Source organism: Mustelus asterias, chromosome 10 (genome assembly GCF_964213995.1).
Source record: "Mustelus asterias chromosome 10, sMusAst1.hap1.1, whole genome shotgun sequence".
In the NCBI taxonomy this organism is placed as follows: domain Eukaryota; kingdom Metazoa; phylum Chordata; class Chondrichthyes; order Carcharhiniformes; family Triakidae; genus Mustelus; species Mustelus asterias.
In genome coordinates this window covers 105,198,018-105,214,738 of record NC_135810.1, presented here as the reverse complement: position 1 = coordinate 105,214,738, position 16,721 = coordinate 105,198,018, and the positions used below count along the sequence as shown (strand labels likewise).

The following is a 16,721-nucleotide window of genomic DNA, read 5'->3' as shown; positions in this document are numbered from 1 at the left end:
GTCTCAACCACTCAGAGCCAACTTGCCAATCAGCAACCCTTTTCTCATGTAGTATAAATTGTATTTCCCTTTGAAATTTGACATTCTTGCATCTGTCCTGATGAGAGCAAGACAAAAAGTTTTGACAGCACGTGTCTTTTTCAGCAGTTCTGTACTACCAAGTGACTATTAAATGTAAATAAGAGCAAAATACTGCGGAAGTTGGAAATCTGAAATAAAAAGTTAATTTAATTATCTTTAGTTAGAATTTAAATTTTTTTAACGTAAAATGAAACTAAATTAAATGTGGATCATTTGGCGATTGCTAAATGCTCTTTAACTAGCAAGACGGTGGAGTTTCCTCCTCCACATGGGGTGTTTCCTGGTGGCGGAAGGCAGCGCCTCGCTTGCTGGCAGCGGGATCTTACAGTCCTGCCGTTACCAATGGGGCTTCCTGTTGAAGACATTTCTCGCTACTGGGAAACCCGCGCAGGGGATGCGCCATCGGCGGGACCGTAAGATGTCACCGGCGTAAACGGCAGCGAGATTTTGGCATTTGTATGTAACACAAAACAGAAAAAGTGAAGAGAAGACGACATTTGATTGTTGGAGCTGTGCTGAGTTTCACTGAGTAGCATTTAACAGAAAGTAGGAACCAGGAACAGCGGCTAACTGTAGCACCTGAACACCACAGCATTCTGGAGTTCTGTTAAGAAGACCAGGCAGCGTGAGGTGCCAAAGTTGGATCAGCAATGATTTGACATCATTTTCAAACAGGAAGGTCATACCCTTCTCAAACCTCACCGCAAGGCAGGAGTAATGCTGATCTTTAATAGGCTACAACGTCTGTGATTTCTGCTGCCTGGATTCTGATCATGGGGAGTGCTGTTAACAGTGGGGTGTCCCAGTCCCGCTCAGATTCATTTCAGTCTGCTGCGAGCCAGCTTTGCACAGTTCATCTGTATCTAATTTGTCTCAGTGGGGGTTATGTTTCAGGCAGAGTGATCTCATTGTATGGTTGCCTCAAACATCTTGATGAATACACTCTGGGATTATACATGGCCGAGTCCACCACTGGAGTTGCCAAACAGGTCAGTTTAGGAAGTGCTGTGGGACTATGTCTAACAAGTCATCATCCTGCCTCTCTGGCTATCCAATCAGTAAATGAGTGCAGTGGAAAAATAGTCTAATCTGAAGTCATTCGTGCCATGCTTCAAAGGCCTTCCTTGTAGCTGCTGTTACCTCCTTTTGCGGAAGCTATCAAGTTACACGTCTTCAACCTAATCCCAAATTCTTTGTTGAATTTTACCATGTGATAAAATGCTCTAACATAATAATGAATTGCGCCCTTAAAACTTCAGTGAAAACTATACTTTAAGTATTACTGGAATCCTCCTTCTGCTTTGATCTTGTTATGTTAGTGGATGAAATGATAAAATTAAAATAACTTTGTGAAAAAGAGGTTAACAATGCAAGTATTACTGAAATTATTGAATTTAAATAATTTCCCCAGATCTGTCTGGTGTGTCCTTCCCTTCACATTGACTATATTCATGCTCTGAAATATCTACACATTAGATAAAGTTTAGTAAATACTGATCTAGTGCAGTCTTCTCAATGGCTGCATTGGTCAGTGACTTACCCAAATCTCACTGTACTGCCAAGATGTGCAAAATATTTACATTTACCCACATTTTCGCAACTTACCCAAGAATTGGAAAAATCCTGCACACATGCAGGTGTGTGAAGTTAGAGGTTTCTTTGAAATTAAACCAATTTATTAACAAATATGTGTGGAATAAAGCAAAGTGAGATCTCCCTTAACTTGCAAATTAAAGGTTTTTAAGTCACAATGTTCTTGCTTCTGGTTCATCTTATAAGAACATAAGAACATAAGAAATAGGAGCAGGAGTAAGCCATCTGGCCCTTCGAGCCTGCCCCGCCATTCAACAAGATCATGGCTGATCTGAAGCGAATCAGTTCCACTTACCCGCCTGCTCCCCATATCCCCTAATTCCCTTATCGATCAGAAAACTATCTACCCGTGATTTAAACATATTCAACGAGGAAGCCTCCACCACTTCAATGGGCAGAGAATTCCAGAGATTCACTACCCTCTGAGAGAAGAAGTTCCCCCTCAACTCTGTTCTGAACCGGCCCCCCCTTATTTTGAGGCTGTGCCCTCTAGTTCTGGTTTCCCTTCTAAGTGGAAAGAATCTCTCCACCTCTACCCTATCCAGCCCCTTCATTATCTTTGATTAGTACCTGCTAAACACTACAAATTAAACCATGCCCAGTGTCATATGTCTGGATTACTCTGAAGACCATTGCTGCCTACCTGTTTGAGTGACAGCAGAGCTTCGACTGTAAGTTTGAACAAATGCCATTCCGCACAACACAATGGCAGACTTATTCCCCGGTGTGTTGTATCCCACTGGTTTCTGGAGTAAGGTGTCAAGTGTCCTTGACTGTTCCCGTGGCCACAACTTACCGCGTGTGGTGACCCACTGTAATTACATGTTGTATGCCTGGACACACCCCTGCTGCACCTGGCCCGAGACTCCTCCCTTTCCATCTGAGACTCCTCCCTTTCCACCTGAACGAGGTATAAAGGTGATGGTTCCTCCTCCCTGCCTCAGTCTGGGCCAGGTTAGCTACAAGTTCTTTGCGATTAAAAGCCTGTTATTTTCACTCACTCGTTGGAGTCCTCGTAGTTGATGGTGCATCACCACGCAGTGACTCCCACCGACCACACACCCCCTCCCCCCACTGCGCCACCTCCCATCTCCTCCCCCAACACAACCAGCTTACTTCAAGTCAGTCCCAGTAATGATTGAGATTCTTTGGCAATTCCAACACAGCAAATTAAGTTCTTGCTCCCCAGAAGAATGTGTGACCGTCATTTGTCAAGCCCTTGAAGATTGTCATGACGCTTCAAACTAAATTCTTAAATTTGTAAGCCTCTAGAATAGTTTCCTTGGCTTTTTTTTTTAACAGGTCGTTTTACCGATAACATTTACAGTTAATATAAGTAAAATCAGTTCAACTGATGATGTTAATTGGGACCAATTTACAATCCAAAAGAATGCAAAAGATCTTATTATATATTCTGTTTGCACAAAGATTCCACAGCCCTCCTCATATCGCAAAACTTACATCTGACGGGCATTAACTATAAATTGCTCCTTATTTTTGTTTAGAATGCAGCGCTGTTTTGGTGGAACCTCCACAAAAATGGACAAGGCAATGCAGACACTCTCCATGCTGGCTGCCCAGTGCTAGTTGGAGACAAATGGGGTATGTGTGCCTTTAAAGCAATTGTGAATCATTTGTTCTATACATTCCTTAAAATGACTGTGCACAAGATAGACGGGCCCAATGTACCACAACTAAGTCAAATGCAAAAAGGCATTTAAAGTGGTACGCCGATTATGTGACTGGTGACACAGCCTTGTCATTTAGTTTAAAAATAATTAATACCTGATGTAATATAAATGTTTCCAATATTAAAATTATTTTGCAAAAACAATATGGCACTTGAGGCAAAGATTTTAAAGAATTTGGGGGGAAGGCGGGATCAGACTATTGATTTGGATGATCAGCCATGATCACAATGAATGGTGGAACAGCCTCAAAGGGCTGAATGGCCTCCTCCTGCTTCTATCTTCTATGTTTCTATGAAGTCATCCCTGTATCTATTGTATAAATTCTGTCACAATCTTTGATGGTTTTATTGATGCCAAAGCACAGGTCTCTGGTGTACAGCACTCACACTTTCTGTATTCTATTCCAGAGACCTTTGTTTGGCATTACTGAGTTGCAGAGGGATCTGGCTGTCCCAGTGTATGAATCACAAAAGGCTGGGATACAGGCACAGCAAGTAATTGGGAAAACTAATTGAATGTTATTGTTCATTGGTTGGAATGCGAGTCTTTATAGGTAATCAAGTCTTGAAGGTACAGACAATGTGAGTGGAGAGAGGGTTAAGCACAGATTAAAGAGATGTGTATTGTCTCCAGCCAGGACAGTTAGTGAGATTTTGCAAGCCCAGGCAGGTCGTGGGGGTTACAGATAATGTGACATGAACCCAAGATCCCGGTTGAGGCCGTCCTCATGTGTGTGGAACTTGGCTATCAGTCTCTGCTCACGACTCTGCGTTGTCGTGTGTCGTGAAGGCCGCCTTGGAGAACGCTTACCCGAAGATCAAAGGCCAAATGCCCGTGACCGCTGAAGTGTTCCCCAACAGGAAGAGAACACTCCTGCCTGGTGATTGTCAAGCGGTGTTCATTCATCTGTTGTACCATGCCTCGGGACATCCCTTCCTGCAGCGTATCAGGTAGACAACATTGGCCGAGTTGCAAGAGTATGTACTGTGTATCTGGTGGATGGTGTTCTCATGTGAGATGATGGCATCCGTGTCGATGATCTGGGGCACGTCTTGCAGAGGTTGCTGTGGCAGCGTTGTGTGGTGTCGTGGTCACTGTTCTCCTGAAGGCTGGGTAGTTTGCTGCAGGCAATGGTCTGTTTGAGGTTGCGTGGTTGTTTGAAGGCAAGAAGTGGGGGTGGGGGGATGGCCTTGGCGAGATGTTCGTCTTCATCAATGACATGTTGAAGGCTCAGGAGAATATGTCGTAGCTTCTCCGCTCTGGGAAAGTACTGGACGACGAAGGGTACTCTGTCTGTCCACTATGTCCCGTGTCAGTCTTCTGAGGAGGTCGGTGCGGTTTTTTGCTGTGGCGCGTCGGAACTGTCGATCGATCGCAGAGACTGAGAGCCAAGTTCCGCACACATGAGGCATTCCAACCATTATTTTGTAAATTGAGTTTGTATCTTTATATGCCCAGTTTGTGAATAGAACACTCACTCACCTGACGAAGGAGCAGCGCTCCGAAAGCTTGTGGCTTTTGCTACCAAATAAACCTGTTGGACTTTAACCTGGTGTTGTGAAACTTCTTACTGTGTTTACCCCAGTCCAACGCCGGCATCTCCACGTCATTTCTTCAGTTATACAGGGAATTGGTGCAACCACATCTGGAGTATTGTGTAAAGTATTGGTCTCCTTATTTAAGGAAGGATAGGAATACATTGAAAGCAGTTCAGAGAATGTTTACTAGACTAATACTTGGATTGCGCAGGTTGCCTTATTAGGAGAAGTCGGGCAAACTAGGCATGTATCTGTTAGAGTTTGGAGGAGTAAGAGGCAACTTGATTGAAACATATAAGACCCTGAGGGGTCTTGACAGGGTGGATGCGAAGAGGCTCTTTCCTCTTGTGGGAGAATCTCGAACTAGGGACCACTGCTTAAAAATAAGGGATTGCTCATTTAGAACAAAGATGAGGAGTGTTTTTCCCTCTGAGAAGATAGTGAGTCTCTGGATCTCTCTTCCTTAAAAGGAGGTGGAAGCAGAGTCTTTCAAGGCCAAACTAGAGAGATCCTTGTTTAACAAGGGGTGAAAGGTTATCAGGGGTATGCAGAAAGATGGAGTTACGGTTGCGATCTTATTGAATGGTAGAGCAGGCTTGAAGGGCTGAGTGACCTACTCCTCCTCCAAATCCGTATGTTTGTGTGTTTCTTTGTGTGTTCTTCACAGCTCCAAGATCACACCTGAAAGAAGTGTGATGTTCCTGACTAGTTCTTACATTTTTTTTTGCCTCACTGATATTTTTCCATTCTGTCAGTCCCTTCGGTTGTGCTCTCTCTTCCTCTTTCTTCATCCTCCATTCTTTTCTTTCTCTCATTTTTCTTCGTCTGACTGACTTTCTCTCCTGTTGTCATTTTCTCTTATCACTGTTGTACTCTCGACTGCCACTGGTTTCAATTCATGATTTGCATCTTTGTTCAAGGCAGAATCAGTTGGTTGTGTCATGAATAAATACTCTCCTAACTCCACTCTTTTGCTCTTTTACCCTTTATGCAGCTGTTACCCAAAGGAACAATTTAATCAGAGTTTTGGGAGCTGGCAAAAAAATCATGCAATAATTAATGTTGTTCGATGGGGAGGCAGTAGTGGTGTTGTCACTGGACTAGTCTCCAGAGACCCAGGGTAATGTTCTGGGGACCTGGGTTTGAATCTCACCACGGCAGATGGTGAAATCTGAATTCAATGAAAATCTGGAACTAAAAGTTTACTGATGACCATGAAACCATTGTCGATTATTGTAAAAACCCATCTGGTTCATTAATGTCCTTTAGGGAAGGAAACCTGCCGTCCTTACCTGGTCTGACCTACATGTAACTCCAGACCTATAGCAATATGAGTGATACACCTCGGCCTCCCTGGAGGTCCCAGCATCACAGATGCCAATTCAATTTACTCCACATGATATCAAGAAACACTGAAGGTACGGCTACTGCAAAGACTATGGACCCTGACAATATTCCGGCAGGAATCCCGAAGACTTGAGCTGCAGAATTTGCCGTACCCCTAGTCAAGCTATTCCAGTACAGTTACAACACTGCCATTTACCCAGCAATGTGCAAAATTACCCAAGTATGTCCTGTGGAAAAGAAACAAGATAAATCCAACCTGCCCAATTACCACCCATCCACTACTCTTGATCCTTAATAAAATGATGGAAGGGGTCGTCAACAGTGCTGTCAAGCAACACTTGCTTAGCAATAACCTGTTTACTGACGCTCAGTTTGGGTTCCGCCAGGGTCACTCAACTCCTGACATCATTGCAACCTTGGTTCAAACATGGACAAAAGAGCTGAATGCTAGAAGTGAGGTGAGAGGGACAGCCCTTGACATCAAGGCAACATTTGACCAAATTTGTCATCAAAGAGCCCCTAGCAACACTGGAGTCAATGGGAATTGGGGGGAAATAAACCAACCGCTGGTTGGAATCATAACCTACACAATGGAAGATTGTTATGGTGGTTGGAGGTCAGTCATCTCAATTCCAGTGCATCACTGCAGGATTGTTGGGTCAAAATCCTGGAATTCTCTCCCTAACTGCACTGTGGGTGTACCCACACCTCCTGGACTGTTTCAAGAAGGCAGCTCACCATTAAGTGCAAATAGGGATGGTCAATAGATGCTGGCCCAGCCAGTGACGTTCACACTCTATAAATTAATTTTTAAAAAGATTAGTGTCCTAGACATAACCATCTTCAGCTGCTGCATCGATTACCTTCCTTCCATCATAAGGTCAGGAGTGGGGATAATTGCTGATGATTGCACAAGGTTCACTATTTGTGACCCCTGACATATTAAAGCAGTCCATGTTGAAATACAGCAAAACCTGGACAATATCCAGGCTTGGGCTGACAAGTGGCAAGTAACATGCACGCCACATAAGTGCCAGACAATGACAATCTCCAACAAGAGAGGATCTAACCATTGTCCCTTGTCATTCAATGGCATTACCATCCTTTAGCAGCACCTTCCAAACCCACAACCGCTACCATCTCGAAGGAACAAGGGCAGCAGATACCTGGGAAAACCACCAGCTGAAAGTTTTTCTCCAAGTCACTCACCATCCTGACTTGGAAAAATGTCGCTATTCCTTCACTGTTGCTGGGTCAAAATCCTGGAATTCTCTCCCTAACAGCACTGTGGCTGTACCTACACCACCTGGACTGCAGCGTATCAAAAGGGCAGCTCACCACCACCTTCTCAAGAGCAACAAGGAATGGACAATTAATGTTGGCGTAGCCAGCAACGCTCACATCCCATAAATACATTTTGAAAATTGCCAACAGTGTACAGATGAGGGGTGAGTAGGCCATTGGGACCAGGCCTTAAGTCCTGAAGTCTAATTTAATGATTGTGAAAATTCAGCATAAAGTTTAATTACCTCAGTAATTAATTACTATGAGTGTGAGTAAGTGGAACAACAGGATTTAAAATAAACTATAAGGACAGAATTTTTTAAATTTATCGGCAGTGTGAATCAAAGGTAGATGGGCAGAAACTTCAGGTAGAGTATATAGTCATTGAGCAATACAGCACGGAAACGGGCCCTTCGGCCCAACCAGTCCATGTCGACCAGCTAGTCCCAATTGCTCGGGTTTGGCCCACATCCCTCTAATTCTTCTTTGGCAGAGAAGAATCTAGAAGAGTGGGAAAGAAAGATTGAAGTAAATGACTGGATGTACAGACTGAAAACCCACATGTTATAGTTTAATGAAAATGATCATTTTGTACACTACCATTATAGCTGGGAACAGGAAACCTTTTAAACCAGTGTTGATTTCAGTAAGTGCAGTAAACTCTTCATTATTTGTGCTATTAGTTGAATGCTTTAGAATATAGCAAGTAAAGGTTGAGCTGATACAATGCCCAGCTCAATGTGGAAAAGCTTCAGTCATTAAACTCACAACTGGTTACTGTTACACATTGCAAGGGCACTGTATTCAATCCAGTAGATTTAGTGGCTCAAACAGTTGACTTTGTATTTATTTGTGCACATTCCACACTCTGCCTGATGTCTCGTGATTTCTACTGTAGTAAAATATCTGCCAGACACAGCAGTTTATAAAAACTGTTAAACATATATTTTAATTTGGGGATCAATGAGATTCTCCAGTTTGGAATGGTGGTGGGACAGGACTTTGTAATCATACCAAGGTTAAAAGAAGAGTTAAAGACGGAGGAGGGCTGATTAGAGGTGGAAGTGGAAATTGTACTGCAGATGGCAAGAACAATTAAAATGGAAATGCTACTGTGGATGGCAGAATTAGTACATGAGTTGTTGGTTTCCACTGAAGAGTGCTAGTTGGGATGAAAACGCAAAATGTGATTGGATAGAGAAGTTAAGCTCACTATAGTTAAGGATGAAATACTGAAAAAATTGATCGAACTCTAAGTGGAAAAAGCAGCAGGTCCTGGTTCATGCCTCTGAATTTGAACATTTGAGGGAAATCAGCAAATAGAATATCAAATGTGAACATGGAAGAGGATTGGGAGATTGCCCAGGTTACACTGTTCAAAAAGCAGATAATGGTAAACTAGATAACTATAGTCCAGTTAGCTTACCTATAAGCTTTTACCATTGGATGAAATTGATAGAAGGGGTCATCAACAGTGCTATCAAGCGACACTTACTCAGTAATGACCTGCTCACTGACACATAGGTTCCGTCAAGGCCTCTCAGCTCCCAAACTCATCAGTCTTGGTTTAAACTTGGACAAAAGAGCTAAATTCCAGAGCTAAGCTGAGAGTGACTGCCTTTGACATCAAGACAGCAGTTGACTAAGTGTGGCACCAAGCAGCCCTGGCAAAATTGCAACCAATAGGAATCAAAGGGAAAATCCTCTGCTGGTTGGAGTCATACCGTGATGTTGTGGTCATTGGAGGTGAATCATCTCAATTCCAGAACACAACAGGAGTTTCTCAGGGCGGTGTCCTGGGCCCAACTATCTTCAACTGCTTCATCAATGGCCTTCCCTCCATCATAAGGCAAGAAGTAGGCACATTAGCTGATGATTGCACAATGTTCAGCACTATTCATGACTCCTCGGATACTGAAGCAGTCCATGTCCAAATGAAGCAAGACCTGGACAATATCCAGGCTTGGCCTGACAAATGACAAGTAATATTCATGCCACACAAGTGCCAAGCAATAACCATCTCCAACAAGTGAGAACTAACCATTGCTCTTTGAATTCAATGGCATTACCATTGCTCAGTCCCCCACTAACAACATCCTGGGGGTTACCTTTAACCAGCATCTGAACTGGACTATCCATATAAATACTGTGACTACAAGTGCAAGTCAGAGGCTAGGAACCCTGCGGTGAGTAACTCAACTCCCAACTCCTCAAAGCCTGTCCATCATCTACAAGGCACAAGTCAGGAGTGTGATGGAATATTCTCCACTTGCCTGGATAGGTGCAACTTCAACAACACTCAAGAAGCTCAACACCATCCAGAACAAAGCAGCCCGCTTGATTGGCACCCTATCCACAAACATTCACTCCTTCCACCACCGACGAACAGTGGCAGCCGTGTGTACCATCTACAAGTTGCACTGCAGAAACTCACCAAAGCTCCTTAGGCAGAAACTTCCAAACCCACGACCGCTATCATCTAGTAGGACAATAGTAGCAGATACCTGGGAACACACCCACCTGGAGATTCTCCTCCGAGTCACTCACCATCCTGACTTGCTACTGCTGGGTCAAAATCCTGGAACACCCCCCCAACAGCACTGTGGATATACCTACACCACATGAACTGCAGTGATTCAAGAAGGGCGATTCTGGATGGACAATAAATGCTGCCCTAGCCAGCGAAGCCCATATCCCGGAAATGAGTAAATATCTGGATAGACATGGGTGAATTCAGGGGAGGTAGCGTGGATCTACAAATATAGAAAGTTTACATCACAGAATTTTGAATGCCTCCATTTAAACCTTCTGTGCTGTAAGAAGGTGAACAGTCCCCAATCTCTCCGTGTAACTGAAGTCCCTCATTCCCGTCCCCATTCTGGTAGATCTCCGCTGTGCTCAGTCCAAAGCCTTCCTAAAGTGTGCTGCCCAGGATTAACTTTGATATCAAGGCTGAACCCTAAGCAGGGATTTATAAAGGTGTATCATACGTTTGCTGTTTTTGTACTCTGTCACCCTGATGTTTACAGGAAGGTGGGGGTCCTGTCAAAATTAACAGCAAGATCTCACTGCAATGTTGCAATCCATTTTGTGCCTTGCAGCCAGCCAGACTGCGGGGTGGATGGGGTGACAGGAGCTGTCAGCACATCGGCAAATAAGCTGGTGATTGCTAGGGACAGTCCCCGGCATTGAAGAAGACAGGCGGTCACATGTGTGTGGGGGATTGGGGGATGGGGTAATATCAAAACACATTGGAGAGGTGGGAGGGATAGATCATGGGGCTAAAGTCCATGAGTGATCATGAGTTGAGAATCTGAGATTTCCTGGGTAGAGGGTGGGATTAAATCACAGGGGAGTCTGAGAGATTGTGTGATTGGTCCCACTGATTGCGGAGTGGAGGAGATCATGGAAGTCACTCCTGCTTCGTCCACAGGCAGAACTGGAAAAGCACTGACCTTCTGCAACTCTATCTAACCAACCAACTCAAGAACAGCTTCTTCCCTGCTGCCATCAGACTTTTGAATGGACCTACCTCGCATTAAGTTGATATTTCTCTACACCCTAGCTATGACTGTAACACTACATTCTGCACTCCATCCTTTCCTTTTCTATGAACAATACTTTTCACTGTATGCTAACACATGTGACAATAATAAATCAAATCAAATTCTCAAATCTATCTGGATGCACAAACAGCTGCATTAACAGGGAGTCAATGAATGAAGTGATACATTAACTGTGACACACGGGGTGGCACAGTGGTTAGCACTGCTGCCTCACAGCGCCAGGGACCTAGATTCAATTCCCGGCTTGGGTCACTGTCTGTGTGGAGTTTGCATGTTTTCCCTGTGCCTGCATAGGTTTCCTCCGGGTGCTCTGGTTTCCTCCCACAGTCTGAAAGATGTGCTGGTTAGGTGCATTGGCCATGCTAAATTCTCCCTCTGTGTTCCCGAACAGGTGCTGGAGTGTGCTGACTAGGGGATATTCACAGTAACTTCATTGCAGTGTGAATGTAAGCCTACTTGTGACTAATAAATAAACTTTACTTTCCTTTACCCAGACATCACTCCAATTATTCCTGATATCACTTAAATTTGGCATTGAAAATGAAATGCCCCATTATTTGAATTAAACAATATAAATTAAAAACAAAATGGTAACGTAGCTAAAATGTGGAACAAAAATGGTAAATTGAATTAAGCAATTTTGGATGAAGATAAGCAGTTTGTAATGGGGAAAAATGAATACAATGAATATATACGTTGCTTTTACAATAGTTCTTAACATTTGTATTTTTACTAAATTTCAATGAAAAATGGTTAAGAATTGTCATTGCTGGCATTTGCGACCTGGCGGTTTATTTAGCTGGAATGGAGAAATGCAGTTCTTTAAAACGAAGATGTTTAACAATTGTTCTTCTTTGTAAAAAAATCTTTCAGTAGCTAACAAGTGGATCCGTGAACATGGGCAGGAATTTCAAAGGAAATGCGGAGCTGACCCAGATGAATAAGTGACGTCTTTGTCATGGGGCCTCTTGGAGTACAAGAACTTGCATTACGCATGGAGAAGGGTAGTCACCATATGGTTCTGAAATAATGAGTGGAAGCCCAAATGTTGTCTGGACAGGGGTGAGGAAGCACTGGCCTGAAGCCAGACACACTTTAGCACTGACTTGGATCTGAGGAATGGAACTGAGCGGTCGTTACATCACGACGGTAAAGCTCTTCATATGTGGAAAACATACACCCTCAGAACCAGGACGCATTGCCACAAATTTCCATTCACTTCATCGCTGACTGTGTCCCCGTTATAAATCCCTGAAAACTGTGAAAAAGCTGGATCAAAGAAAAACGGAAAAGAAACTATCGTCAAATAAATGAGGACGGGCAGGTTTATTTCATGAAAGTAAACTGACTGAAGTAAATTGCTATGTTGCATTGTGCATTTTCTGAGGAGAATTTCCTTGAAGAATTTAAAAAACGAAATCAAGGGGGAAAAAGTGTCTCGGATCAGTTCTGGTGTGTTTATTGTCTTTTTTTAAAGAAATAAAAATAATAATTACATTAAACAAAAATTACAGGGGTAACAACCCCCGGTGGGGCACTGTAATTAAAATAAAACATCAAGCGGTAACTTAAACTTAATCAAAATGTCATTCCCGGGGATGATGATGCAGCCCAGCCCCGCCGCGCCCACCAGTCGTGGAAGGTTCTGGTCCTTTTATTTCAACCTGTCCAATGACAGCACACAGATTATTGATAGGCAGAATGTACACAGATTGGAAACATGTCCAATCTGTGGACATGTACAGAATGCACAGGCTCACTCCAGACTGAAAGAACACCACATGCTTAGATTTCTTTTTATTCTTAATTCGCAGGATGTAGGCATCGCTGGCTAGGCCAGCATTTATTACCCATTCTTAATTGCCCGTGAGAAGGTGGTGTTGAGCCGCCTTCTTGAATCGCTGCAGTCCATGTAGTGTAGGTACACCCACAGTGCTGTTAGGAACGGAGTTCCTAATGGTGGTTAAGACGCCCTGAAGCCGTCCGGGCAGCTGCCTGAAACTAGTGTTAAATCCATCTTCTATATAAATTCTGAGCCTAACTGTAAGTTTAGATTCCATGTCGCGGCACGGTGGCACAGTGGTTAGCACTGCTGCCTCACAGCGCCAGGGACCCGGGTTCGATTCCCGGCTTGGGTTACTATCTGTGTGGAGTTTGCACATTCTCCCCGTGTCTGCGTGGGTTTCCTCGGGTACTCCGGTTTCCTCCCACTGTCCGAAGATGTGTGGGTTAGGTGGATTGGCCATGTTAAATTGCCCCTTAGTGTCAGGGGGACCAGATAGGGTAATTGCATGAGGTTATGGCGGATAGGGCCTGGGTGGGATTGTGGTCGGTGCAGACTTGATGGGCCGAATGGCCTCCTTTCGCACTGTAGGGATTCTATGATTTTTGGGTTACCAACTGTGAGTTCTCATTGCATGACTTTCCCCCGCACTCCAGACATTGGTCAACCAACACGTCCATCCTTGCAACAAAAACAGCAAATGCTGGAAAATCTCAGCAGATTTGACAGCATCTGTTTTGGAAGCAAACAAAAGCTGTCCAATAATGTAGTCTGGACTCCCATTGAGGCAAAACTCCATGTTCTCCTGGCCTCTCACACGCACACATATAGCACTGCTGACAAAACCATTCATCAGGCACTTCCTAGTGAGACACCAGGGGAAAGGCACCATAGAATGGAAAACACAACTGCTGAGGGTGGGAAGGATAGTTTCAGCTATAGTCAGTGTTGAGCTAGCAGCGTGACACATGGATAAGAGAAATGTTATTTAAACATGCCAATGTTGTAAAATATAACTACTGGATGAATGATAACTCACATCAAACACTAGTTTGAGTTAGATTCTCACATTCCCCTCAGGGTTCCAGTGGGAATAGCAGGCAGGCACAATTTGTCAAGACACAGCAGGCAAATTGCAGAACCAGGAACATTTCAGCCCAGGGCCAGATGTCAAAAGGCAGTTGCAGTGAATGAGTCTCTTTGTTCCTCACCTTCCGTTTGATTGGCCGACAGCAATGTGAATCCTGAAGCTTTGCGACTATTTTGGAATAAAAGCAACAGGAAGGGCCGGGGAAAAAGAAAATGCATCTCAAGGGGACAGGGGCACCACTAATACAAACCTGGAATTGAAACAAAAACTGGTATCAGTATCCACTCATGAAACATAGAAAACTACAGCACAAAACAGGCCCTTCGGCCCCACAAGTTGTGCCGAACATATCCCTACCTTTTAGGCCTACCTATAACCCTCCATCCTATTAAGTCCCATGTACTCATCCAGGAGTCTCTTAAAAGACCCTATTGTGTTTGCCTCCACCACCACTGACGGCAGCCGATTCCACTCGCCCACCACCCTGTGTGTGAAAAACTTCCCCCTAACATCTCCCCTGTACCTACCCCCCGGCACCTTAAACCTGTGTCCTCTCGTAGCAGCCATTTCCACCCTGGGAAAAAGCCTCTGAGAGTCCACCCGATCTATGCCTCTCAACATCTTATATACCTCTATTAGGTCTCCTCTCATCCTACGTCTCTCCAAGGAGAAAAGACCGAGCTCCCTCAGCCTATCCTCATAAGGCATGCCACTCAATCCAGGCAACATCCTTGTAAATCGCCTCTGCACCCTTTCAATCTTTTCCACATCCTTCCTGCAATGAGGCGACCAGAACTGAGCACAGTACTCCAAGTGGGGTCTGACGAGGGTCTTATATAGCTGCATCAGTATCCCCGGACTCCTAAACTCAATCCCTCAATTGATAAAGGCAAGCACACCATACGCCTTCTTAACCACCTCCTCCACCTGCGGGGCCGATTTCAGAGTTCTATGGACCCGGACCCCAAGGTCCTTCTGATCCTCTACAGTACTAAGAGTCTTTCCCTTTATATTGTACTCCTTCATCCCATTCGATCTGCCAAAATGGACCACTACGCATTTATCTGGGTTGAAGTCCATCTGCCACTTCTCTTTCCAGTCTTGCATCCTATCTATATCCCTCTGTAACTTCTGACATCCCTCCAGACTATCCACAACCCCACCAACCTTCGTGTCGTCGGCAAACTTACCAACCCATCCCTCCACTTCCTCACCCAGGTCATTTATGAAAATGACAAACAGCAAGGGTCCCAGAACAGATCCCTGGGGCACACCACTGGTGACCGACCTCCATTTAGAAAAAGACCCATCTATACACACTCTCTGCCTCCTTTGGGCAAGCCAGTTCTGGATCCACAGGGCAGCAGCCCCTTGGATCCCATGCCCTCTCACTTTTTCTAGAAGCCTTGCATGGGGAACCTTATCGAACGCCTTGCTATAATCCATATAAACCACATCTACCGCTTTCCCTTCGTCAATGTGTTTAGTCACATTTTCGAAGAACTCCACCAGGCTCGTTAGGCACGATCTGCCTTTGTCAAAGCCATGCTGAGTATTCTTGAGCATACTAAACCTCTCTAAATGCTCATAAATCTTGTCCCTCAGGATCTTCTCCATCAGCTTACCAACCACTGAGGTTAGACTCACAGGTCGGTAATTTCCTGGGCAATCCCTATTCCCCTTCTTGAAAATAGGAACCACATCCGCAATCCTCCAATCCTCCGGCATCTCTCCTGTCTCCATCGACGACGCAAAGATCATCGCCAGAGGCTCTGCAATCTCTTCCCTCACCTCCCACAGTAACCTGGGTACATCCCATCCGGACCCAGCGACTTATCTATCTTGATGCCATTCAAAGATTCCAGCACAACCTCTTTGTTAAAGTCCACATACTCAATCTTTTCAGTCCACCGCAAGCCCACAGTACATCCACCCATGTCCTTCTCCTCTGTGAAAACCGAGGTAAAATACTCATTAAGCACCTCTGCCATTTCTACTGGTTCCGTACTGATTTTCCCGCCTTCACCTTTTATAGGCCCTATTCCTTCACGTCTCATCCTTTTACTCTTCACATATCCATAGGGTTTTCCTTAATTCTACTTGCCAAGGCCTTCTCGTGACCCCTTCTGTCTCTCCTAATTTCCTTCTTAAGTCCCTTCCTACAAGCCGTATACTCATCTAGATCCCTATCTTCGCCAAGCTCTCTGAACCTTTTGTACGCTGGGGGAACTTCCATTGCTTAACATTCGAATTCTCCATTTTAAGATATGTTCTGCTTGATACAGTGACAGAGAGTTGGACACAATTGACTGAAAATAATATAGCACCGGCATTTGATCAGTTTAGAAAATTCTAGAATAGTTTGCTAAAAATAAAAACAGGGAAGTATAAGGAATTCCTTTTCATGGGATGTGAGTGTCACTGGCAAGGCCAGCATTTGTTGCCCATCCATAATTGCCCTTGAACTGAATGGCGCGCTAAGGCCACTTCAGAGGGCAGTTGAGAGTCAACCACATTGCTGTGGCTCTGGAGTCACATGTAGGCCAGACCAGGTAAGGATGGCAGATTTCCTTCCCTAAAGGGTATTAGTGAACCAGATGGATTTTTGCAACAATTGATAATAGTTGTTGTGGTCACCATGACTGAAACTAGCTTTATATTCCAGGCGTATTGATTGAATTCAAATTCTACCAGTGGTGTGATCTGAAACTGTGGCTCCAAAGAATTAGCTTGGGTCTCCGGATTAGA

At 44.3% G+C, this 16,721-nt stretch overlaps 1 protein-coding gene across 2 annotated transcripts in view; it reads left to right on the top strand.

Annotated features, from left to right (window-relative positions):
• Positions 1 to 13,015, top strand: part of p4ha3 (prolyl 4-hydroxylase, alpha polypeptide III) — an 87,513-nt gene extending 74,498 nt beyond the window's left edge. For both annotated transcript variants that reach the window (XM_078222869.1, XM_078222868.1), the window contains exons 12-13: positions 3,180 to 3,276; positions 11,974 to 13,015. In XM_078222869.1, the coding sequence (XP_078078995.1) occupies positions 3,180 to 3,276; positions 11,974 to 12,044 (168 nt within the window). In that variant the 3' untranslated portion in view covers positions 12,045 to 13,015. The remainder of the gene's footprint in view (positions 1 to 3,179; positions 3,277 to 11,973) is intronic.
• The last annotated feature ends 3,706 nt before the right edge of the window (positions 13,016 to 16,721 follow it).